Genomic DNA, 26,356 nt, shown 5'->3' with positions numbered 1-26,356 from the left:
GCGAGTCGGCCATCAAACTGAAACCTTTTTCAGCTCAGCTCACTGAGCTGCAGTAGCCGAGCGAGCTCGCTTATAGTCGTCACTTTGCTTATTAGTGAAAGAGGACATTAGTCAAAACACAATAAGCTTATTTTTCTCTTACACCCCTGGGCCCGGCAGTGATTTGAAGTGTTTTCTGTCGTCACACCAACAAACGTATACCCTAGGTACTGCTGCCAAAAGGAACGTGGTCGCTTACAATCCATTACATTACAGTTTGGGTAGACTGTGCCGCATTACACACTACTGCCGCATAGGCTGTGCCGCAAGGCCTGGCTGTTGCCCACACATCACAGCAGGTTCGCAAGGCCGCAGTCCGCACTGCGTTACCGGAAAACATCGTACTCGAGTCTAATCACGAAGATGATTCCGTACCCTTGTGACTCTTTTCTTACATTGTTCGCACATTTATTTATCCATGTAAGCCGTGTGCCAAATACCTACGGAGCTTTTCGACAACAGAGGGCAGAGCAAAACATTCAAAACGTTCTTCGTTGTTGAAATTGAGCTTTTTTTATAAATAAGCAGGATGGGAAAAGGGGATTGGGATTGGAAAAGTGATTGGGATTGGGATAGACGTAATCTTACCCAAGGGCCAAGGGGATTAGGATAGGCCGAAGCGTAATGAAGCATCCGCAAAAAGGCCGTCGATACATGTAGTAACGTACCCGTGATCATGGGTGGAGAACCTGCCCCGGCCACCCCGGCCGTGGCCGGGGTAACTTTCAGCCGACCCCGGCGCGGCCGGGGTAACTTTTCCACTTTTGTAAATCCTAAAAGCTGTCTCCATACGAAAAAACTGCCATCTATAAAAGCGTCTCTCATTATTCTTATCTACCTTGAAAAGTTCTTGAAAATTTACTTTATTTTCATTTTGGAGCTTCTATGTTTTTAAGTCTTTTCATCGCGGAGCCCGACATGTTTCATCAAACAGAAGTAAATCATATTTAACCCGCGCCCTGGTGGGGTCTGTTTATAACGCGACCTGGTGGGGGGGGGCTATTTTTTGCCCCCCCCTCGTATCTCCGAAACTACTGGACGGATCCGCAAAATTCAAACGGCGTTCGAAAGGCCTGTCAAATTTGTCGAAGGAAACCAAATTTTATTGACCTCGGGGTCACCGATGACGTCACAGGTCAGGTCAAAGATGAAATGTTTCACCGTTCACGGGTCTTCTAGGGAATGCGCTATAACACCGAGGAAAACGCATTTTGTCGGGAATCAGCGATAGGGCGTCAGTTGCCTAGTAGATATGTTGCTGTTAGAGGTCACTGGTCATACCAGGTCAGGTCACAGGTCAGGTCACCAAAGGTCACCGAGGGTCACCACATGAACCCAACTTTACTAAGGTTGTGCGATGCATGTTTTATGGCCAGTTTTTCATTTCCAACTCAATGGTGTTGGTTATAAGACCATCAGGTACGGTTTAGGTCACTTTCTGGTGGAGGTCAGGTCAAGGTCAGGTCAAAAAAGGTCAAATTTCAAAGTTGATATTTTTGCATAAAATGGGTATTGATTCGATGCAGCTCGTCACGGGGAGTCTAATAGTGGTCTTTGTTTTGCGCTACGAGGTCTAGAATTGCTGAAAATTGAGTTTGAAAATTTGACGTCATCAATTTTGAACAGTTTTTTCGCTATAACTTGGCCAAAAAAAGAGGTATCGATCTCAAATTTGGTATGTAGATGGAAGACGGTAGGGACTATCACATATATTCCGGTTTTTTCGAAATTCCAAAAACTTTTTGGGTTTTTTGGTCATTATATTCAAAAAATCTATTTTTTTATTTTTGGGGGTCAAAATCAAAAAATTTCAAAAATCCGAGATAGCAGTTTTGTAGCCCTGTCCATTCTGCAGCTTTTATGTCTTAATCATTTTTCTGTATTTGCAAAGCTATAGGCCTGACAGCTCTTCCCGCGAAACCCTTTTTTGGGTCGAAAACGGCAGAACATGACGTCACTCTGACGTCATTTCCGGCCAACCTATCATAGTCTTTGGAAAAAATTTTGGTCACAATGTGTAAAATTGATGTCCGGGAGGGTACTGAAAGTTTGGTGACGATCGGCGCAGTGGTTCTGGAGATATATCGAAAAGTCTGGAGGGGGGGCAAAAAATAGCCCCCCCCCACCAGGGCGCGGGTTAAGGGCCGTTATCGTAAGATGGCACTGTAATAACATCACAAGACAGGACCAGGGTAATATCAGTGAGATAGAAGGACGAGCTGCTGGGGCTCAAGGCTCCCCCAACTTAACCCGCGCCGGGGTGGTGGCCCTATCGTAACACGTTGAGTCGAGAGGTGGGCTTTTCACGCTCCTTCTAACTCGGCTACTGGGCTACGAGGCGAGAAGCGGAACGACGTTTGAAAGAGCGACAAACGTGATCAGAGAAATCTGGTCATGTTTTAGGCAAGCTCAATAATAAAATCACCATAGATCATCAAAAGCCAAATTTCTCTGATTTTAGCGTTCTCCGAAAACTTTTCTCACAGTTCATGAACATAACGGAGCTTAAACACTGCAAACAAAACATTCGATTACTCGTTTAAGGCTCGGTCGCGAATAATATTTCAGGTGCGAGCTCAAATCAATAAGAGGGTCAAAACGGTCAAATTTGACATTTTGTTTTGTGTGGGAAGGTGGCAACTTCCACGGAATAAGCTTTGCAAAGGGCATGATGGCATTTTTAGCACGATCATCCAGCAAATTTGACCTGATGACCTGACCTAGCACTAGGTGACATGCGTCCGAAATTTTAAGGCGTGTTGCAAAATTGTTGTTACAATTATGAAATCTTCCGCACCTGCGTGCAGCAGTAAGCAGTTTTCCCTAAAAGCGTACAAACGGCAGACATCCATTATTCTATGCCACAGAATAGGGGTTTGTTGATAACCGTGGACAAATATTTGAGCATCATCGTCTTTCTGACTTTCGGTCGCCGGCCGGGGTAACTTTTTCAAACATTCTCCACCCGTGCCCGTGATCTTACACTTATACAAAGTAGCGAGGGGGGACCATCAAAGCGTCCAAAACCGCAGCATCCAAAGTACGCAACATCCAAAACCGCAGCGTCCAAAGTACGCAACGTCCAAAATACGTCCAAAATCGGGTATATAGGGAGCATTCACAACGTCCAAGACCGAAACATCCAAAACCGCAACATCCAAAACGTATCATCCAAAAACGCAACATCCAAGGACGCATCATCCAAAGTACGCAACATCCAAAGTACGCAACATCCAAAACCGTTAGGTTAGGTTAGGTTAGGCTAGGTTAGGTTAGGTTAGGTTTCCTTATCCCCGGTAGGCATAAATCAGTAGGTTAGGTTAGGTTAGGTTAGGTTAGGTTAGGTTAGGTTGGGTTTCCTTATCCCCAGTAGGCAAAAATCAGTAGGTTAGGTTAGGTTAGGTTTGGTTGGGTTAGGGATAGGCAAAAATCAGTAGGTTAGGTTAGGTTAGGTTAGGTTAGGTTAGGTTTGGTTAGGTTGGTTTTGGATGTTGCGTGCCTTGGATGTCGTGGTCTTGGACGTTGTGGTTTTGGAGGTTACGTGCTTTGGATGTTGCGTCTTTGGATGTTGCGTTTTTTGGATGATACGTTTTTGGACGTTGCGGTTTTGGATGTTTCGGTTTTGGACTTTGTGAATGCCCCCTATAAACCCGATTTTGGACGTATTTTGGACGTTGCGTACTTTGGACGCTGCGGTTTTGGATGTTGCGTACTTTGGGTGCTGCGGTTTTGGACGCTTTGATACGGACCCGTAGCGAGAGCGGTGGCAGGTAGGTATTGTAGAGTCTGACATGTAAACGTGGTAAAATTGACGACAAGTCAACTTATAACATATTTGTTATGTATACATGATAAAAAAAATACTGAATCGTGCAGATCACTCGCACTGCCGCCTAGCCAGCAAAGCAACTTTCTGGGCGCGTGAGATTACTTTTGAACACTTTTTCTTCTGAATAAATCTGCTGTCTTGGAAGAAGCCTTCTTGCCGCGGAAAGCCGTGTGATCCGTCGCTGTAGGTCATCAGACCTGCAATGAGCGAAACGAAGGAGAGATCGTTTTAGTTCTGCCTTGTCGTGCGCACAACTTGATTACTTTTCTGCTGCATGATGATAGTTAAAGATGAGGAAAAATAACCAGTCCAAGTAGGAAATGGAAATAATCAGTACGACAAAGACCATTTGGTTTTCTGAGAAGTCTTCAAAGTTCATGAACTTGTCACAGTCCAATCACAGTCTTTACCATCATATAGCATAAAGTTTGCGCGTTCATCTGCATTACTATTATGTACATTACGAGCAGCACTACTAGGCCCCAGCCGCAGTCGCCGTGGGTGCTATGAGTGGACCCGCTATGAGTATCTATCTATGTATGTCGCAGTGTGTACTGTTATCTGTACCCGTGAGAAGGCACCGGCTCACCGTGGCCCCAGAGGCGTCCTCCGCGCAGCTCGCCCTCGTACCGCATGCCATCCGACCGCCAGAAGATGCCGTGGCCATGGAACCAGCCCTGTGCGAACTCGCCCTCGTACCTGCAGTGTGATCGAGCACACGGTAAAGAAAAAGGCTCCAGTCCGTGAGAGCGTCATGCACTGATGATCTATCCAGCCGCCTGTCATCTCAGCGGAACGTTATCCTGTGCATAGAAACAATGGAGGGAAGCCATGGGCTTGTTCCACCACCCGGTAAATTCACAACCAGCGGGGAAGCGGAAACTGGATCTCGGCGTGTCGTTTGCCAATAGTTCTCTGAGTTGTCGCGATTGAACCTAGCTCACAGTGCACGGAAGCTCATTATATAAGTGAGAGTGTAGGTAAGTACATAATGAGCGCACGACATATGCATTATGCATGCCTACATTTTACATACCCTATACATTATATTAATTATATCAAACTAAGTCCTGGTTATTATTCATGGTCACAAAAAGAAATGTTATAATAATGAATGATTATAAAAGGTACGATTTATGAGCAATGGGTGCAATGCAATCATTATTGTGAGGGAGGCTCAACATTTTACAATGCCGTGCCGAATATGCGGACCAACAATGTGGAGCTGTCGCTCACGGCTTTACTGGTCAGGTCACGGCTCAGCGAACATCAACTACTGCGTCAGAAAACAATTCAACAACAATAAGGAACCTGGCAAATGAGGTCTCCTGGATGCAGGCCGCCCAGGCCGTCCGTGCGCGAACGGATCCCATTGCGTAGCCTGTCGTGTGGCAATACGAATGCGACGGCCGCCTACTCGCCATCAAATCGCGATTTCATTTCAGAGTCGTCATTTTACGAGGCGTTCCAGGCTTTATAGTCGATGGTGTTGGTTCGAGTCGTGTCGTCTGAGCAGTGCTGTGTGCATGTTCCGGCGCACGGTGCGATCGATCAGTGCCAGCAGCGAGCGCCGTCGGACCAGTGCACGGGGGACGGACGGGGACGGCGGTCAGCGCTGGTCGGGGACGGACGGGGACGGCGGTCAGCGCTGGTCGGGGACGGACGGGGACGGTGGTCAGCGCTGGTCGGGGACGGACGGGGACGGTGGTCAGCGCTGGACGGGGACAGTGGCCAGCGCTGGTCGGGGACGGACGGGGACGGCGGTCAGCGCGCCTGGGGACGGACGGGGACGGCGGTCAGCGCTGGTCGGGGACGGACGGGGACGGTGGTCAGCGCTAGTCGGGGACGGACGGGGACAGTGGCCAGCGCTGGTCGGGGACGGACGGGGACGGCGGTCAGCGCGCCTGGGGACGGACGGGGACGGCCGTCAGCGCTAGTCGAGGACGGCGGCCAGCGCTGGTCTGGGACGGCGGCAGGGCTTCCATAGGGACAGTCGCCGGCGCTGGTAGGGAAAAGGGACCAGTGCCCTTGACATTAGCCAGCTTCGGTCACTGGTCAGCGGCCGGGGAAAGAGGCAGCCAGACCACTATTGGAACAATGGTCTGGTTCAGGAACGGCGGAGGCCAGCACGGTGACAGCGTTGACCCGGGGACGGAGGCTGTTGTCGGCAGTGGACCGCCGGCCGCCGACCCCCCCCCCCCCCACCGTCGCGTGCCCCCTTCTGACGATGGCGTCAGGGGCGGGTCGCGGCGGTCGGCAGCGGATGATGCACGGCCCCCGACAGAGCGGCCGTCACGTGCCGCAGCCGACTGGCTGGAGCAGTGACGGACGGCCATCCATGGAACGGCTGCCGGCTGAACTCATATCGGCCGGCTCAGCTGGGGATTGACGCGCGGCTCAGACGTGCCCTGACAATTTGAGTGCTCATTTGAATGAGTTGATTGTTTTGAATTCGTGGCCGATCATCCAATCACCTCTTGTTTGCCGGCTAGCATGTGGTGTGGACGTGCGGTGTGTGCATGATGTAATTAAGCCACAAACAATCGACTCGGATATCATAACGCTACAATACACATTTTGTTATTAACTAAAATAGTTTAACGAACTCAATAAGGCTAGCCACAGCTAAACTCCTCACTTTGCGCCGTCGGAGAAGACGATGACGCCGAGCCCGTTGAAGAAGCCGTTGGCGAAGCCGCCCTGATAGACGGCGCCGTCCGCCAGCGTCATCTGGCCGTGACCGTGCCGCTGGCCGGCCTCGTTCCAGTCGCCCACGTAGCTGCAGCCGTCCGGGTACGAGAACGAGCCGAACTTGCCTGCCGCCGCCGCCGCCGCCGCCGCCGCTGGCGTGACCGAAACGAACGGGCCGAGAGGAGACTCAGCGGGTCAGCGGACGGACAGACGGCTGGGCAAACGGATGGACCGGTGGACCAATGGGTTATCGGGTAGACGTATGCAGCGGTCGTGTGGACACGGGTGGATGGATTTACTCGTAATGGTCGGAATATACGAACGAATGGAAGGAAAGGATCTACAGATGCCTAGACGGGAAGTCGTTAAACGTATAAAAGGCTTGACGGAAAGTCGAGCGGACTGATGAGTATTGAATTCGAATTGAGTAGGTATATCGACGGATGGACAAATGACAGTTGGACGGATGGTTGGATCATGGATGGAGGGAGGGATGGACGGATAAATAGACGGATCGGCGCTAACACAGTTAGATAGACAGGACGGAGGGACGTAAGCACAGGCGGATGTCGCTGGCATGAGCTGGGAGACTTGGGATAGGTAGCTATTTCGTTTTGCAGCAACGTTAAGTCGAGCATGACAGATAGGCATTGTAGGCGCCAGAAGCGTGAGGAAGAAAACAGTACCTACATAATTACGTAAGAACTGAAATGATTGGCAGTAAATAAAGCTAAGCAGTGAAAACAGAAATATCTCGGTTTTGTTTCGTTCGAAGGCAGGTGGCGGCGGCCGTTTACTCACCCATGGTCGGCTCGCTATCGCCGTGAGCGCGGGTACCGTTCCAACTGACGGTGGGTCAGAGCCGCGCCCCGGGCCCGCCCCCCCCCCCCCCCCGCCCGCTCCCAGCCGGCTTCCCCCAGCCGTCCAGGGGCTTCGCGGCCGCCGCGCCGATCTGAGAGTGATGACGGCGATATATCGGGGCCATATGCCGGCCAGCGCCGCATCCTAACAGCGCCGTAATGGCCCGCGGATCGGCGGCCTCTCCGTCTGAGCAGCCCGGGTCGGCGAGCGCTCCACCCGGGGGCAGCCCGGGTCGGCGAGTGCTGCACCCGGGGCAGCCCGGCGGGTCGGCTATCTTCCCCAGACGGGAGTGGCTCCGGCGAGAGCGAGGCCTTGACAGAGCTCCTATCGGGGCGCGTGGGAGCGCGCACATGCTGCCCAAAGACCCTCACACCTCATACGGCTGTCCCTCAGACAGTTCACAGCTGCATTCGGCGTCAAGATGCAGGTACGTCTCCTCCCGTCACATACGCACAACTTTTGCCAGCGCAATCTGCCAAACAAGCTGTTATCGAGCCGGACTCGGGCCATCGCGTCCGTTGAAGCGCCAACTGTACTTTATGTGGCCCTAAATACTTCAATAGCATTACTGTTAGCTAACATTCAAATGTTCAGTTCAACTATGGTTTATTAACAACCATGGGTGGAGCTTTTCCAGGGAAGTTGGTGGGGCAAAAAGTTGTCAAACCTACAAAACCCTATTGTAAGGTCAAATAAATTGCTACACTGAATAAATTTTTCACATTATAGAGACAATCTTTTGCATAAAACCGACATTGCAAAGCTCCTTAGTACGAGAAGGTTGATTTACAAAGCAACAAAGTCCTACAGATCACCTAAAGTTGGTGGGGCAAAACACTCATTGGTGGGGCAAAATGGCAAGTTGGTGGGGCAGCCGCCTCACCAACTGTATAGGAAGCTCCGCCCCTGTTAACAACGCTTAAATTTCACCGACTCATTTAAATTTACCGTTCACAGTAGAGAGGATGGCATAATCTCAATAACATATTCTTCACTCGAAGCTGCGATCTCAATCTCAGACAGCATTCGTTCCATTAAGCTCATTCCATTCCACAATTAGGTACTAAGCACAATGTTCCAATTTGGTTCCAATATCGTTTAGAATCCGATTATTAGGTCGTTCAATGAGTAACGAACAATCGGTCATAACTTCTTTATTTCTTTATTTAACACTTTCAAACTTTCACAGATTATCGATCAAATGTTTCTGAATGTAGCCTTTACCTCAAACCAGCCGCCGCCCGCCTGCACACACTTTTCCCAGCGTTCCGGCCAACGCCGGAATTCCGCCCGGAAAAACGCGTTTTCCGTCTTTTTCACCCAGTTCATGACAGCGCACATGACTTCAGCGTCGGTCTCGAAGTGTTCACCACGGAGGCCATCCTTCAGGGGACCAGAGGTGAAAATCTGAAGGAGCCAGGTTCGGACTGAAGGGCGGCTGGGGCATGATATTCAGCCCTGTCTCGCGATCTCCTCGCGTGTGGCGTGAGACATGTGCGGACGAGCGTTGTCATGGTGTCATCCTGGTGGACTTCTTGAACCTGGGCGGACTATAGACAGCGGGCCGCTACATCACAGTCCTGCAGGAGACTGAGAAAAGCAATCCTGAAGAATAGGCGCGGCTCGGATGTCAACAACATCACCATACACCATGACAACGCCCGACCGCACTTGTCTCACGCCACGCGCGAGGAGATCGCGTGACAGGGCTGAATATCATGCCCCAGCCGCCCTACAGTCCGAACCTGGCTCCTTCAGATTTTCACCTCTTTGGTCCCCTAAAGGATGGCCTCCATGGTGAACACTTCGAGACCGACGCTGAAGTCATGTGCGCTGTCATGAACTGGGTGAAAAAGACGGAAAACGCGTTTTTCCGGGCGGAATGGGGTTGGGAACTCGATTTTTTAAGAATGCATGAAAATGATCAAACTATTTTCACAGAATTTATGGTGCATACCATTGCCTCATAAAATCAATAAGCTGAGAGAAATGGGGGAAGAAAGATAGGAAACTTGTTTTGAAAAGTTCTTGAAAAAAGATGCTCTTGATGCTGTTACGTCACATGTCACCTTCTGCGGTTGACAAATAATGGCGCATCTGGCGCACCACAGATTACATGTTATATCAATGGGTGAAAGATGTTGTTTGCTTCACTCTGCCATTTGCGCTGTTTTTAACTTTAAATTATGCTAAAACATTTACGGATGAAATGTTCAGTGTCAAAAATTGATGTGTGTGCCGTGTACTATTTTCCCACTTAACATGAGCGCGTGATAAACATTTTATGTACCTCGAATTTTCAAATGATAAAGATGATGAATCGGAGGATGCTGAAAAGCAAAAGCTCATTCCAATATTTGGACTACTTTGCGATTAAAATGTTTACATTCCTGTCATCTTATTGATCATTTATTTGTTCTTTTTTTATGAAAATAACTTAAGGCGTTGAGAACCGAGGTAATTTCTATCTACCGTGCCTTAACTTACCAGCAACAGCAATCTATCTACGCCCTACGGTGGCAAGGGAGACTGTGAAAGAAGCGTAAGATGGATTCTAAACAATTCTTTTGTGATATACTGAAGGGCAAAGTGCAGAGAAGAGCGTACAAGTCCTATTTTGTGCCAGGCTGTTGCAGTAGCACTTATGAAACTCCGAAAACGATCTTCGTTCATGTCCCGAACAACATTACCCTGAGGAGATGATCGTCTGCAATAGCAGGAAGAGCTGATGCAAGTACTTTGAAATCCACTATCAAGTCGGTGCTATTGTTGTAATGATCACTGTGAGGTGAGATATTTTGTGCAAGGGCTGAGTGAAATGCCCAGGAAATGACCTCCATTCGCCCCCTGACCGGTCAGGGTTATAAAATTTGAGTGGATGGCGGTCCGTTTGGGGTTCAGATGTCAATTGTATTTTGTTACTGTCAAACAATACATGTTATGCTGGCAGCGAATGTGTGTAACGTCGTTTTTCGACACAGAAGTTAGAACTGTAACGGCAGAGTGCTTGCTGGTCTCATCGTAAGTATTGTAAGTGTTGTAAGCAAAAGCATTGTCAATATTGTAAGTATTGTGAGCATTGATGTATGGTAGATATCACCTCACATGATCTCGGCTCAGATAACCCTCTCCGGTGTCCCTGTCAGTAAATGGCACCTGGATCATTACAGATAAGATAATTTGTCATAATTCTTAAAGAATTGGTTGGTTTTGACTCGTTTACTCGAGGTGCAGGTCGCATTTCAATGCTTTTCCATAGGCTTGCAATGTAAAGGTCACGACTCTGACCTAACCTCAGGTCACAGATCAAAAATTCTGAGATATACAAACGACACATACTGCAGGTAGGGTAGCCTGGGGCAAGACGCCCCAGATAATTTATTTTGCTACATAACTTTTGTCCCACATCACCTGGAAGGCCAAATTTGTGCTCAATGCGTTCTTTGGACATTTTACTTTAAATTCCACCCCTCAAATTCATTCACTTATGATCGGACTCCCAGCTAGGAAGTGATTTGTGAAGCAACTGCAAATGGGGCATTTTGCCCCAACCCCAGGGCAAAACGCCCCACGGCCTGGGGCAAGACGCCCCATACTCTAGATTAAAGATTGAACATGCTAGTTGACTAAATCTTATATGAGAGGCCCGTTAGACCTTGGGAGGCACGGCACTGAAGTTAGCACCTTCCATCCTGTCAGGTGTTCAGCTATGACACTATTGTATGTACAGGTTTTTCACCTGCCTCATAAGGCCAAATAATAAATTATTGCAATGCAAATGTTAACTAAATGCTTCCTTTGTCATTAATTTGCTGAGAAATGTACATAAAATTGCATAGAAACTTACTGTTCGCCAGCAACCGAACATTAGGAAGTGGGTAGTCGGAACAACACATGAGGTAAAACGCCCCATGGGGCTTTTTGCCCCGCGACCTACTGGGGCGTTTTACCCCATCACGTAGTTTGGTCAGAGAACAACGCCTTGCACTCCAGCAAGGCATAATTTAAAACGGACCAACCCAGCATTATAAGCGTTAGACAATAGTTGTTCAAAATACATAAAAGTCGTTAACCTGATGTGAACCATAAAAGAACGCCATGATGCATAATCTGACTACAAAACATAAAAATCACTCCAAAAACAAATTTTTGGCTATATCTCCCTAAAGAGTTATCACAATATCTTTCCAGTCTGCTCATATAATGATCATATAGTGCACGTTTTAAAGAAGAGAGAATGTTTCCCCAGAACCTTGCCAGTTCCGAGAAACATCGGTGAGGCGTTTTACCTCGGCGGGGCGACTTGCCCCGGTCTACCCTACTGTTTTGAAGACTTGATGAGAGGAAATAACTTCGTGAAAAACTCAAGCTCTGACGTGTTTGCAAACTTTTCTGAGGTGGGGTCAACAAACCCGCTCTGGTTACCTGACCTGACCTGACCCGGTATTTTTTTTTTTTTTGCTGAGATGTGCGCAATGAGCATTTAGGAAAAGTCACCAAATATGAGCTTAATGTCTCGCGGCGTTTGGCAATTGTACAAGAAAATCCTGAAAGGTCTCCCCGTCCGAAATAGGGTTAAAGGGACCCTCCCACCTTCAAAAAAGTTAATGAATTGCCATGAAAGTGATGTCGCTCGGTTCAGAAAGAGCGAAAACGAATATCTACCAAATTTCATCAAACAATATTCACCAGTTTTCAAGATATTAGACTTTTACTTTTGTTTACTTTTTGGGATCTCCGCTGTTCCTAGCGACTTTATTTGAAAGTGCGGCACTTGTTGCGCGCAAAGCAGCATATACCACCGCGTGCTACCAAACGTTTTAGTGAAAGATTTAAAATCGTTAGATCTGCGCTGACGTCACAAATTCTAAGGGGGCATACCAAAGCATTAGCCCCTTAGAATCCGAAAACTGCAAGTTTGAAATTCCATATCTCCGAATTAAAACATTTTTCGATGTTGTGAGTGCCCAAACCGGTATTTTCAGGCCATGGCCACCAATTTGGCTATCTCAACTCAAAACTAATGTTAAGGTGGGATGGTCCCTTTAATGTGTATATGAAGAGTTGCAGATACCAAACATACCCAGATCTAAGACTGCAGTTCCCAGCGCCGCTGCAACGTTTTTAAAACAAACATACATAGGACATACAAACATGTTTATTTGCATCTGTTTTGGATAATAGCAACTCATGGCACCATCACCCGCGATAACTGTTAGGATTTGAGATATATTTTTATTTAGGCCATTAGTTTGGCTGTAATGTTTATTAATATTAGTTGGGCGGAGTTTGGTAGTTTTTTATTTAACTTGTGGTAGGTATGTTGTGCTGATTGCGGGTTGTTCAAACCTTTCAAATGTAAAAACCTTATTGAACTCAACCCTACCCCTACACACCCTACATACGACTGGACGCTTTCCAAGCCCACAAGCATCACGACGCCGAGATGGAATGTAGCCGAGAAATCACCCTCGCCATCTGCTCTAGAGCTAATCGTGTGGGGCGGCGTGTGGGGCGCCGCTTAGCCTATGGGGTGCACTTCTAGTGGATGGGGGACGGGGGTGCACCTGCACCCCTTTCATATGGAAGTTACTTCCCTGATTACAGCTCCCCGTATTGCACCTAATCAGGGAACGGCCAGCAAACGAAGGAACTATTTCTGGATGACAGGCGAATAACCGCTCACGCAAAGAGCGGAGCTCCGCCCCGTCCAAAGTGGCCAACAAAGCAGAGACAGAGGCAGCATCACATCTTCCATCAAAGAACTGGTTTCTGGCTTGGAAGATGAGCTCCATCTTTGCATCCGAGTCGGTGCTGTCAGGAATCAGCTGGTCTAATGGAGTGAGAGTAGTGAGACGACTAGCTATTGCATCAGAGCTGCCTGGTCTTCGTAGCATTTGCACCGATTCTTCTCGATCGGACTCTGAATTCTGTCCCTCCTGCGTATTACTTGAGGCATTGCTATGTAGCTAAGTCTTTGGCAGAGTTTCATTATCCATGCTTTGCAAACAGTGCCATAACAACACAGTTAATTAATCACCAAGCTTATTTGCAAGTTCCAATACAGTTGAATCGCACGCGATTTGAGTGCAAAAATCAAGAAAAGTGCCAACTTGTTCCCGTAAAATATTTTGAATATTGACCTAAAAAAATGAGTAATTTCCAGGGGCCGTATTCACGTCGATCATTTTCGTAAGAATTTTCTTAAGTTTGACCTACTTCTTAAGGAAATTTTTTTAATCACGTGAACTCCATCGATAAAAACTTAAGAAGTGTCGACGTGAATACCAAATTATACTTACGAAAGAAAATCGACTTACGAAGTCGACGTGAATACGGCCCCAGATAAAATAACAGCGAAATCAGTTTTCGCTTGCCAATAAAACTCACAGATATTGAAGCTCCATTATTAAAGGAAATAGTTCACTTTCACGAAATTATTTTTTTGCAACGGATTTATGATTTTTTATGTTCAAAATAATCAGCAAAGAAAATAAAACCTTTTTATAACAAAAGATTATTTTCTATATTTTGATATAGGAAGAACTTTTCAGTTTCTGTAAGGCACAGCGGCAGTGGCGTATCCAAGGGGGGACCCTGGGGGTCCTAGGATCCCCCCTGGAGCCTAGAAAAAAGTTTTTTTTTATAACACGGAAAAAATTGAAACGACTTCAAGGGCCCTTTTGACCACTTCCCATTTTATTCGCTAAAAGAAAAAGTATTGTAGAACTCTTTTGAGGATTATTAGAGGACACATTTAGGCCAATGAGGGACCTTGTGAAGGATACAACGGGCCCTCTCAGGCACACAGAGAGCCCTCTCGGGCACACAGAGGGCCCTCTCAGGTACACAGAGAGCCCTCTCGGGCACGCAGAGGGCCCTCTCAGGTACACAGAGGGCCCTCTCAGGCACACAGAGGGCCCTCTCAGGCAAACAGAGGGCCCTTTCAGGCACACAGAGGGCCCTCTCAGGCACACAGAGGGCCCTCTCAGGCTCACAGAGGGCCCTCTCAGGCACACATAGGGCCCTCTCAGGCACACAGAGGGCCCTCTCAGGCACACAGAGGGCCCTCTCAGGTACATAGAGGTCCCTCTCAGGCACACAGAGGGCCCTCTCAGGCTCACAGAGGGCCCTCTCAGGCACACAGAGGGCCCTCTCAGGCACACAGAGGGTCCTCTCATGCACACAGAGGGCCCTCTAGGGCTCACAGAGGGCCCTCTCAGGCACACATAGGGCCTTCTCAGTCACACAGAAGGCCCTCTCAGGCAAACAGATGGCCCTCTCAGGTACACAGAGGGCCCTTTCAGGCACATAGAGGGCGCTCTCAGGTACACAGAGGGTCCTCTTAGACACACAGAGGGCCCTCTCAGGCAAACAGAGGGCCCTCTCAGGTACACAGAGGGCCCTTTCAGGCACACAGAGGGCCCTCTCAGGCTCACAGAGGGCCCTCTCAGGCTCACTGAGGGCTCTCTCAGGCACACATAGGGCCCTCTCAGGCACACAGAGGGCCCTCTCAGGTACACAGAGGGCCCTTTCAGGCACACAGAGGGCCCTCTCAGGCTCACAGAGGGCCCTCTCAGGCACACATAGGGCCTCTCAGGCACACAGAGGGCCCTCTCAGGCTCACAGAGGGCCCTCTCAGGCACACATAGGGCTCTCTCAGGCACACAGAGGGTTCTCTGAGACACACAGAGGGTCCTTTCAGGCACACATAGGGCCCTCTCAGGCACACAGAGGGCCCTCGCAGGCAAACAGAGGGCCCTCGCAGGCAAACAGAGGGCCCTCTCAGGTACACAGAGGGCCCTTTCAGGCACACAGAGGACTCTTTCAGGCGAACAGAGGGCCGTCTCAGGTACACAGAGGACCCTTTCAGGCACACAGAGGGCCCTCTCAAACACACAGAGGGCCCTCTCAGGTACTCAGGGGGGCCTCCCAAGCACACAAAGGGCCCTCTAAGACCAGCAGAGGGCCCCTTAAGACGAACAGAAGGTCCTCTGAGGTACGAGGGTCAATGTCAGGCCACAAGGTACCCTATGAGGCCACCAGACGGCCCTCTTAGATCAAAGATGGTCCCTGGAGGTCACCAAAGGGCCCTCTGAGGTGAACAAAGGGCCCTCTGAGATCGAAGAGATCAAAGAGATCAAAGAGGGCCCTCTAAGGCGAATGGAGGGCCTTCAAAGGTCACAAAGTGCCCTCTGAGGCCACTGGAGGGCCTTCTGAGGTGATATGAGGCTATGTCAGACCACCATTAGCCCTATGAGGTTTAGGCCCTCTGAGATCAAAGAGGGTCCTTGGAAGTGATCGGAGTACCCCTTAAGGCTCATTGAGGCGAACAAAGGCCAGAGGGCCCCCTTAGACACCACAAAGAAGTAAAAAAGATCCCTCTGAGGTCAAAGACAGCTCTCTGAGATGTAATAGGGCCATTTGAGGCCTCTGAGGGCCCTCTGATGCCACAGAGGGGCGCCCTCTGATGCCAAAATAGGGTCCTCTGAAGTCTAAATCCACCAGAGGGCCTTCTGAGGCGAACAGAGGGCCCTAACATCCACCTCAAAGAGGGCCCTCTGAAAATCAACTGGCCCTCGGAGTCAGTGTCCCAAAATCGTATTTTGGCTTGGGTGTCAGAGGGGGAAAAGGTCACCCAAAAGAGGGATAAGAGTGGACAATTGTCAGTCACAGGGCAGTCGGAGCCCTCTGAGAAGGCCACTTGAGCCTTACAACAGAGGGCCCTCTGAGGTGATCTGAAGGCTATGTCAGGCCACTATGGGCTCTATGAGGTCATCAGGCACTCTGAGGAAAAAGCTCTGAGGCGAATAGAGGGCCCTTGGACAATCAGAGGACTTTTTAGGTCAACTAGGGGCCTTATGAGGCCAGCAAAGGACCCTTTGGGACACAAACAGGGCCTCTCAGGTACCCGGAGGGACCTCTTTTCTAAGGCAAACAGGGGGTCACCTTAGATGATATGAGGGCTATTTTAGGCCACTAGGGGCCTCATGTATTAGACCAACATACGGTCATTTGAAGTAAAAGAGAACCTTTTGAGGTAAAAAGGGCCCCTGGAGAGAAAACAGAGGGACCTTTCAGGTACCCAGAAGGTCCATGGAGGCCACTAGAGGACCCTTTGAGGCCAGTGATGGTCTTCAGAGGCCATCAGAGGGTCCCCCTGAGGGTAACAGAGGGTCCTTAAGACGACCAGAGGCCCTCCGTGAAAATGCGGGCGTCACAAGGCCCGGTTTGCATCAAAGGTCAGGTAGCTATGCCCAGTTTTGGCTCTCTGTTGCCTGCCGACGTGTTCCGAGCTGTCGCAAAAAAAACGATGTGGTGGCACCCACGCTCCCCCCCCCCCCCCGCCCGGCCAGGGTCCTTCTAACCAGGGATGCGGAGGCGTGGAAATTTCAGACGGCTCCGGCTCCGGCTCCGGAGAAAAAAAAATCGGCTTCGGCTCCGGCTCCGGCTCCGGCTTCGACTCCAGTACTCAGTTCATCCTTTATAGGTACAAATAAATACGGGTGGAAAAGAAAAGATGAAGGATTGGTTCACGTTGTTTCTGTATTTGCATAACAAGGCTATTTTGAATACCACATATTTTACTGCCTTGCAGGCACTGTGAAACCGAACTAGGTCAATAATGTTTTCCTCTTCAAAAAAAAAAAAAACAGCCGGAGTGGCCGCCTTTTTTACCGCTCCGGCTCCGGCTCCGGGCTATATTGTTTCACGGCTCCGGCTCCGGCTCCGGCTCCAGGCAAAATATGCCGGCACCGGCGGCTCCTCCGGCTCCAGCTCCGGCTCCGCACCCCTGCATCTATAACCCGGCTTCTGAGCCACGTACCAACACGCCTAAGGCAGTGTTCGAAGGGACGCAAGCAAACAATAATGACGAAATTACGCCTGTCACTTTTTAGATCAGTTCAAAATTCAGTTCACATAGGTCATCCAAGGTTAAATTTCGCCAATTTTCAGGTCCAATTTCGACAATTTTCAACAAACCACCGCATGATTCGGAAATGAATAGAGCTACAGTACCGGGGAAAAGCGTAGTTAATAGCTCTTTTAACACCCCTTTCGCCGTTTCCAATCCATCCTCAGGACATTCAAATCATTCTCCTCCATGCCGCAAACCCTGATCCGGGCTGGACCTGGACGGGCAACTTTATTCCATGCGGGCGGCTCCCATTGGAGCGCACTGCAGCTCCTAAGGAAGCACACTCATAACCGGGTGCATTGAGCACTTGGGAGGCTGGTCGGCCTGTCCTGTTGGACAGGCTCAGCCCCAGTGAGTCACCAAGGTGCCCGCCCAGACCAATGTCTCCCTCAATTCCTATCATCCCTCCGGCCCTGAAATGGCCTGTCAGACCGAAAGCCGAAAGGGCCTGGGTCCAACCCAACAAAACAAACAAAGCTCTTTTAACGCACTTTCTGTAAACTGTGCTCAGATTTGACCTAAGCCTGTTAATTGTACACTTTTTATATCGGAACATTTTCATGTTCCTACAGCTCTGTAGGCCTGATAGCTCTTCCTGCGAAACATTTTTTGGGTCGAAAATGGCAGAACATGACGTCATTCTGACGTATTTGCGGCCAACCTATCAAAGCCTCTGGAAAAAGGTCACAATGTGTAAAATGGATGCCCGGAGAGGTCCTGAAAGTTTCGTGGCGATATCTGCAGTCATTTAGGAGATAGCTACGGAAGAGGACAGGGGGCCGTTTCGCCCCCCCCCCCCCTTACGGGGCGCGGGCTAACGCCCTTTCAACTCAGGCTTCAAGGGCCCTTTTGCCACTTAAGGGCCCTTTCAACCCAGTCAGTCAAGGGCCCTTTTGACTGCGGATCCCCCCTGAGAGAAATCCTAGATACGCCACTGCACACGCGATCCAGTATGAAAAGAGCATGGGTCCCGAAAATTCTTCAGAAACAGAGAAATTATCGCAGCCACCGGCATTTGGGCGATCTGCTCGATCTGATAATGTCCCCCCTGAATTTCCTAATTGATCAGTACGAGAATTTCTCTAGTTCTCGTAGATAATTTCTCTAGTTTCTGAAGAATTTTTGGGACCCGTGCTCTTTTCATACTGGATGGAAATATATGTGTAGTGCACCGCCGCACGTTCTCCGACGCGGCGCGGCACTACCGCCGCTGGCGACTGGCAAGCGCTCCGACGCGGGGCGGCGCCACCGTCGACCTCAACGTGGCGCTGCTGTCGCAGCTGACGCGAGGCGCAGGTTCAGCGATATCCGCCAGATGTCTCTGCTCCACTTGTTCATTTTCTATGTCCGATTTATTAATGTTTTAGAAATGTATGCTCGTGTGTATGTATCATAATGTTCATCGTCGTGTGGGCATTCACGCACTCTTCTAGAAAGTATCTCTCGCTCTGATATACGTTTTCTCACTGCTTTGTACTGTCCTTAACTTTGCCAAAACGAACTATGGTTTCATCGTTGTGTTCACTACATAGCTTGCTCATGCTGTTTCAAATACATTCGCTATCCTTGGCCGATCTAAGTGTTTGGGGGAGACGGCTCCACATCAGGGAACTTCCCAGCCCGTCGTTGTGTGGAATCCCAAGTTGCGAATCCCAAACACTGGAACGGCTTCATCCGGCTTAGAGCACGACTCGCCACGGCACCAGCCACAAATGGTGACCCCGACGTGATCGGTAGCTCAAGAAGTCATCGTCTCCGCCTCGGCAAGAAGAGGTCATCTTTGACCTGGCCTCCCCATCGCCTCGGCAAGAATGGGTGACCTTCACCCGGCTTCCGCTGCCGCGAACAGTGAATAGTGCGCTGGTGACGTGGCCTAGCCTCAGCGCAACGAGCGCCAACGCAGTGCAGCGCAGCGAGCGCCAACGCAGTGCAGCGCAGCGAGCGCCAGCACAGTGAGCGCGGCGAGCGCCTAGTGATTACCGACAGTCTTTCAGTGTGCCTCTAGTGTTAGTGTTTGCTGTATATAGTGGCTATGCCGTCACCCATCGAGCCGGAGAGTGCCGCCCAGGACGCGCCGACGCGGCCATTCGCGTCGTTCCGGCTGCCGGCCTACGCACCTGAAGAAGCCGAGCTCTGGCTGGTGCAGGTCGAGTGTGCCTTCGCCGTCGCCGGCATCACGGATGACCACGACAAGTTCCGGCTGCTGGTGGCCAACCTGCCTGTGCATGTCGCTTCACAAGTTCGAGACGTGATAACAGCCGAGACCGGCTCGTTCTCAGAACTAAAAGGGGCCCTGAGCACGCGCCTGGCCCAGTCGCGCGCCTCACGCCTCGAGGCACTCCTCCGCGACCACCAGCTGGGCGACAGGAGACCCACGCAGCTGTTGCGCAGCATGCAGCACATGCTGGGCAGCGCGGGCCACGACCTCGGCCTTCTCAGGACGCTGTTCCTGCAGCGCCTGCCGCCGACGACCCGCGCCGCCCTCGCGCTGCTGCCGGAGGACACTGGTATTGACGACCTGGCCAGCGCGGCCGACCGATTCCAGGAGGCCTCTGGCGGTGCCGCCGTGACTGCTGTCTGCACGCCGACGGCCGGCGTCGCTGCCGCCTGTGGCCCGCCGGCCGGCCCTGGGGTCACGCTCGCCCCGCCGGCCAGCGCGGTGGCCGCCGCCGGACCGCCCGCCGCCTGCGGGTGCGGTAACTCCGGCATGGCCGCTGCCGTCACCGCCCTCACCGCTGCGGTAGCACGCATCGAAGCCGTGTTCCAGCGGGGCGGTGCCGACGCTCCTCGGCGTGGCCGCTCCCGCTCCCGTCCGCGCCGACCCGCACCTGCCTCGTCTGGCAGCTCTCAAGCGGCATCGGTGATACCTGATGAAGGGTACTGCTGGTACCACCAGAAGTACGGCGCGGAGGCCCACCGCTGCAGACCGCCGTGCTCCTGGTCGGGAAACTAGCCCGCCTGTCCGCGCTAGCGCCAGCGGAGACGGGCCGGCCAACACTGGCGCCCCTCTTCTTTGTCACCGACCTTGCCCGGAACTGGCGGTTCCTCGTCGACACCGGCGCACAGGTGAGTGTCGTCCCACCACGAGTCGTGGCCGACGGCACCACTGTGCAGCCGCCCGACGCGCCTCGACTGGAAGCAGCCAACGGCACAGAGATCAAGCTCCATGGCGTTATTTCGACTTCGGTGCGTTTCGGAACAGTGGACTACCCGTGGACATTCATGGTCGCCGACGTGTCGATGCCGATCTTGGGAGCGGACTTTCTCGCCCATCATCGTCTGCTGGTGGACATGCGCCGTCAGCTCCTCCAGGCTGAACACGGCACAACGTGTGCCGTGGGCACCCCAGCCGACATCGGCTCCGTCGGAGTGCGAATGTGCGCGGCGCCCACTCTCGCAGACTTGTTTAAAGAGTTCCCTCGAGTGACAGCCACATCTGCGCAGCTCCTGCCCGTGCGCCATAACGTCACTCACCACATCGTGACACGTGGACCTCCTCGTGTAGGGCACCCTCGGCGTTTGCCGCCCGACCGCCTCCGCATCGCCCGTCAGGAGTTCGACAAGCTGATCAGCCTCGGGGTCGCCCGCCCATCCAAGAGCAGCTGGGCGTCGCCCCTCCACATGGAGCCTAAGAAGGAGCCCGGACAGTGGCGCCCGTGCGGCGACTACCGCGCCCTGAACGCCGCCACCGTCCCGGACCGGTATCCCATACCGTTCCTGCAGGACTTCTCCGCGAACCTGCACGGCTGTACCATCTTCTCGAAGATCGACCTCGTCCGCGCGTACCATCAGATCCCGGTCGAACCCGCTGACATCCCGAAGACGGCCATCGTCACACCGTTCGGGCTATTCGAGATGCAGCGGATGAGCTTCGGTCTTCGCAACGCCAGTCAGACATTCCAGCGCTTCATAGACGAGGTGATGCGCGGGCTGACGTGCTGCTACGTGTACATCGACGACATCCTCATCGCCAGCACGTCCGTCGAGCAGCACCGCCGTCACCTCCGTCAGGTACTGGAACGTCTCGACAAGTTCGGCGTCACGATCAACCCAAAGAAGTGCGTGCTGGGCGTCAACCGCATCAGCTTCCTCGGTCACGATGTGTCCCCGGACGGCATCGCCCCGCTGCCGGAGAAGGTCGCTGCAGTCCAGGAGTTTCCGCAGCCGACCACGCAACGCCAACTGCGTAGGTTCATCGGCCTGGTGACCTACTATCACCGGTTCCTGCCTGGTGCTGCCGGCCTCCTCCGACCGCTTCACCACCTGCTGGACCAGAAACGCAAACGCGCGGCGCCGGTGGAGTGGACGCCAACCGCTGAGGACGCCTTCCAACGCGTGAAGGCTGCCCTGGCTCAGGCCACGCAGCTCGCGCACCCCACTCCCGGCGCAGCGCTGAGTCTGCAGGTCGATGCCTCTGACACCGGCGTCGGCGCTGTCCTGCAGCAACACTCGCACGGGACCTGGACGCCGCTGGCTTTCTTCTCGAAGTCACTCCAACCAGCAGAGACACGCTACAGCACCTTCGGCCGCGAACTGCTCGGGGCGTATCTGGCGGTCAAGCACTTCCGGCACACTCTGGAAGGCCGCCAGTTCGCCATCTTCACCGACCACAAGGCCCTCGTGTCGGCAGTCTCGTCCGGGTCAGCCAGCTACTCGCCGAGGGAGATCCGGCACCTGGACTTCATCTCCCAGTTCACCACCGACATCAGGCACGTGCCTGGGAAAGAAAACGCAGCTGCGGACGCTCTGAGTCGAACAGTGGCGATGCTCTCAGCACCGTGCCCGCCAGTCGACGACTTCGACGAGCTCGCAGCCTGCCAGCAAGAGGACGAAGAGCTGGCGCGCTTCCGCTCGACAGAGCACGGGCTCAAACTCAGAGACGCCCGGCTCCCCAGCGGCCGCACGCTGGTCATCGACGAGTCCCAGGGTGTACCGCGGCCGTGGATCCCGGCACCGCTCCGGCGCGCCTACTTCCGGCACGTGCACGATCTGGCCCACCCGGGAGTGCGCGCCACCGTCGACCTGGTCACGCGGCGTTTCGTGTGGCCGTCGGTGAAGAAGGACGCCGCACTCTGGGCGCGCACCTGCGTCCCGTGCCAGCGCACCAAAGTCCACCGGCACACGACAGCGCCGCCCGCCTCGTTCCCGCCACCTGCCGACAGGTTTCGACAAGTGCACGCCGACCTGGTCGGCCCGCTGCCGCCGTCGGAGGGCTACTCGTATCTTCTGACGGTGGTGGACCGGTACAGCCGCTGGCCGGAGGCGATCCCGCTGCGTGGCATCACGGCGCGCGAGGTCGCCCGAGCGCTGATCTCCGGCTGGATCTCTCGGTTCGGCGTCCCGGACGAGATCATCACCGACCGGGGCAGCCAATTCGAGTCGGCGCTCTGGGCTGAGCTGTCCACTCTCCTGGGCTGCGCGCGGCGCCGGACCACCGCGTACCACCCCCAGGCCAACGGGATGGTGGAGCGCCTGCACCGGCAGCTTAAGGCCGCGCTGCGCGCCGCCGCGCCCGCCCGCTGGACGGAGGCTCTTCCTTTGGCGCTGCTCGGAATCCGCTCGGCGCTCAAACAAGACCTGGGCTGCAGCACTGCCGAGCTGGTGTACGGAGCGCCGCTCCGCCTACCTGGTGAACTCATCACCCCGTCCGCCACCGCGCCTCCTACGCCGGAATCATTCGCCGCCGAGCTTCAGCGCACCATGGCGGCACTGCGCCCGACGGCACCACGACCAGCACCAAGCGCGCCGTCGTACGTGCCGCGCGCGCTGCACCACGCCTCGCACGTGTTCGTGCGCCACGACGCAGTGAAGCCGCCGCTTGCCCCGCGTTATGACGGACCATACAAGGTGCTACACAGATCGGCGAAGACGGTCACTGTGGACCGAGGAGGTCGTTCAGACGTTATCTCTATCGACCGAGTCAAACCGGCGCACTTGGAACGGCCCCCGCCTGCTCCAACTCCGACAGCATCGCCGTCTGCGGTCCAGGACACGGCGCGTTCCGCCGACTCGGCAACACCGGCCTCCGGCCCAGAGCTCCTCCTGCCAGTGCCTCGCGCACCGAGGCCGCCGCTTCCGCCACCGCGTGGCGACCTGCCGCTACAGCCGCCGCCTCCGCCCGCGCCCCCACCGCCGTGCCTACGGACGACCCGCTCCGGCCGTGCTGTACGGCCACCAACGCGTTTTCTTAACGTCACGTTCGCAGTGCCGTCTCTAGGGGGAGGGTGATGTAGTGCACCGCCGCACGTTCTCCGACGCGGCGCGGCACTACCGCCGCTGGCGACTGGCAAGCGCTCCGACGCGGGGCGGCGCCACCGTCGACCTCAACGTGGCGCTGCTGTCGCAGCTGACGCGAGGCGCAGGTTCAGCGATATCCGCCAGATGTCTCTGCTCCACTTGTTCATTTTCTATGTCCGATTTATTAATGTTTTAGAAATGTATGCTCGTGTGTATGTATCATAATGTTCATCGTCGTGTGGGCATTCACGCACTCTTCTAGAAAGTATCTCTCGCTCTGATATACGTTTTCTCACTGCTTTGTACTGTCCTTAACTTTGCCAAAACGAACTATGGTTTCATCGTTGTGTTCACTACATAGCTTGCTCATGCTGTTTCAAATACATTCGCTATCCTTGGCCGATCTAAGTGTTTGGGGGAGACGGCTCCACATCAGGGAACTTCCCAGCCCGTCGTTGTGTGGAATCCCAAGTTGCGAATCCCAAACACTGGAACGGCTTCATCCGGCTTAGAGCACGACTCGCCACGGCACCAGCCACATATGCAAGGCACACATCCTCAACGCAAGACACCTTTTTCGGGACGAGAAATAGAATATCTTTGCCTAGGGTGATCGTTGGGCTGTAAAAGCTCCTGATTTATGCTCGTCTCAGCCCAAGCTACGGAACTGCTATTCCAGTTCAAAACCCATGTTAAAAAGTGAACTATTTCCTTTAAAGGAACATTTTAGTATATGCCATTCTTGATAAAACTTCTTAGCCACGCAATACCAGCGCAAAATAAAGAGACACTGAAAACACGACCAATCACTCCGATTTACCATAGGAAAATACGTGGAAAATACATAGAAAATGTATGTCTCAACTGCGCCAAATATACAGACAGTTATATACCTACATGTGACGTCATGATTAGCCCGACCAATCAGAAGCAAGTTGTTTTCAGCCACAAATAATTAATTTCTGAACTAACTAGGCATTTTTATAACAAAGTGATTTTAAATTAAATCATTAAAAATTCTGAGCTTTTTTATTTTACCAAAACATACAGAGCATGCAGATAGGTCCCAACCCTATTCCGGCGTTGGCCGGAACGCTGGGAACGCTGGGAGAACGCTGGGAGAAGTGTGTGCAGGCGGGCGGCGGCTGGTTTGAGGCATAGGCTGCATTCAGAAATGTCTGATCTATAATTATCTGTGAAAGTTTGAAAGTGTTAAATAAAGAAATAAAGAAGTTATGACCGATTGTTCGTTACTTATTGAACGACCTAAAGAAACGTAAAAGTTTCCACCAGGCGAGTTTCTAATCGATTTCTACTGGTGTACTCAGACTGAACAGTGCTCAACCTAAAACGTAGCTCAGCAAGTACCTACGTAGGAGCGCATGACATAATGCAGATCCAGCCCGTCTCGCAGGTAACACTTGGTAATGTGGGCATTATCAACCAGCAACGGCACAACGCCACTGAGCGCTGACAATGCCAACAGAGATCCCCGACACCGTTAATTTCGACTGGTTGTCCGAGGGGCCCGGTTCAAGTAAGCACCAGCTGCTGGCTATATACGGTATCCATATGTATGTACCGCCCTGCCGTCCTGAGCCGTCCGCTGACCGTGCCGGCCGTGCGCCAGGTCTCCGCCGCTCGCTGGGTGCTGGCGCTGGCCGTGCTGGGGGCCGCGCGGGCGGCCGTGCCCGACCAGCAGCGCCTGGTGCGCCTGCTGCAGCGCGCCCTGGAGCAGCAGCTGGCCGCCGAGCCGCTCCAGTCCACCGCCAACGCCAACGACTACTTCGACCGCACCCTGGCCAACGCCCGCCACCTGGTGCTCGACAACGGCCTGGACCCGCTGCCGCTGCCCGATGAGAAGCTCGCCGTTCTCGGCACGGGCGTGGTGCTGCACGACGGCCACCTGGACGGGCTCTCGAACGTGCACCGCACCGGCGACGCCATCATGTCCTACGACGGCGAGTGGCTCGGCATCTCCGGACACATCGGCTTCAACGGATTCGGCGCCGGCTACTCGTGCAAGATCGAGGTGATCGGCATCGGCCCCGACGTCACCGCCACGGCCACCATCACCGAGACGAGCGTCTTCTTCAGCGCCAAGATCTCCTCGCAGACGCTGGCCATCGAGCTGGTCGACTTCAAAATCGAGCAGGTCGGCACGATTGACGTGGACATCACAGGACTGGGCATCTTCGACTGGTTGCTAGAGCCGCTCACCGAGGCCATCGTCAACCTGCTGGACGGCATCGTGGTCGACATCATCAACCTCATCCTGGAGCCGATGCTGCGCAGCTTCATCGAGTCCATCGACCTCATGGCCATCATCAAGGACCTGATCTAAGTCAGCCAAAATGAAACTGTCCATGTTTATCGGGAAATATTGTCCTGCTAGCAATAAAAACGAAACCAGTTTCGATGCATCTTGGAAAATAAATTGTTGTCGAATGTTCGTTTGAGCGCGAAGCGCACTTTACGTAATGAATGCTGTTGGAACAGTGCAAGACACCTACTGCCGGGTACTGACTATTATCATCATAGGCACACAATGTATGTAGGTCGTGACATGCCCACCCAATGCACAGTCCGACTCATTCGGTGACACTCCCAGCCGTTTGACCTACAGAGGTCAGCAAAGGTCACACGGCCAAAATTTGCACAGCAGTTTTTGGATTACCCAGTGAAGGTAGAGCGCTAAAAACGGCACAAAACGACTCGCAGGCATCTAATCTTATTTTTCCCTAGAAATTTTCATTGATGGCATGCTTTGATTTGGAATT

The 26,356-nt window shown here is 52.6% G+C and overlaps 2 protein-coding genes across 2 annotated transcripts; one reads left to right on the top strand and one right to left on the bottom strand.

The window, feature by feature from the left end:
• Positions 1 to 3,863: 3,863 nt before the first annotated feature.
• On the bottom strand, positions 3,864 to 7,364 carry LOC122378713 (MORN repeat-containing protein 4 homolog). Its single transcript, XM_043360150.1, has 4 exons — positions 7,361 to 7,364; positions 6,507 to 6,711; positions 4,458 to 4,567; positions 3,864 to 4,065 (listed from the first exon to the last, which is right to left on the bottom strand). The coding sequence occupies exons 1-4, from the start codon at positions 7,362 to 7,364 to the stop codon at positions 3,917 to 3,919; spliced, it is 468 nt and encodes a 155-aa protein (XP_043216085.1). The 3' UTR covers positions 3,864 to 3,916.
• Positions 7,365 to 7,743: 379 nt separating this feature from the next.
• On the top strand, positions 7,744 to 26,029 carry LOC122378680. Its single transcript, XM_043360021.1, has 2 exons — positions 7,744 to 7,847; positions 25,207 to 26,029. Exons 1-2 carry the CDS (start codon positions 7,842 to 7,844, stop codon positions 25,918 to 25,920), a joined length of 720 nt encoding a protein of 239 aa, XP_043215956.1. The 5' UTR covers positions 7,744 to 7,841; the 3' UTR covers positions 25,921 to 26,029.
• Positions 26,030 to 26,356: the final 327 nt, after the last annotated feature.

This window comes from Amphibalanus amphitrite, unplaced genomic scaffold (genome assembly GCF_019059575.1).
Source record: "Amphibalanus amphitrite isolate SeventyFive unplaced genomic scaffold, NRLGWU_Aamphi_draft 000063F_arrow, whole genome shotgun sequence".
Lineage (NCBI taxonomy): Eukaryota > Metazoa > Arthropoda > Thecostraca > Balanomorpha > Balanidae > Amphibalanus > Amphibalanus amphitrite.
This window is presented reverse-complemented; position numbering and strand designations above follow the sequence as displayed.

Coding starts and splice junctions, on each gene's coding strand:
- LOC122378713 (XM_043360150.1), bottom strand. Junction 4,568..6,506: donor GTCTTCTCCGACGGCGCAAA/GTGAGGAGTTTA, acceptor ATCACACTGCAG/GTACGAGGGCGAGTTCGCAC. Junction 4,066..4,457: donor AGGACGCCTCTGGGGCCACG/GTGAGCCGGTGC, acceptor CGCTCATTGCAG/GTCTGATGACCTACAGCGAC.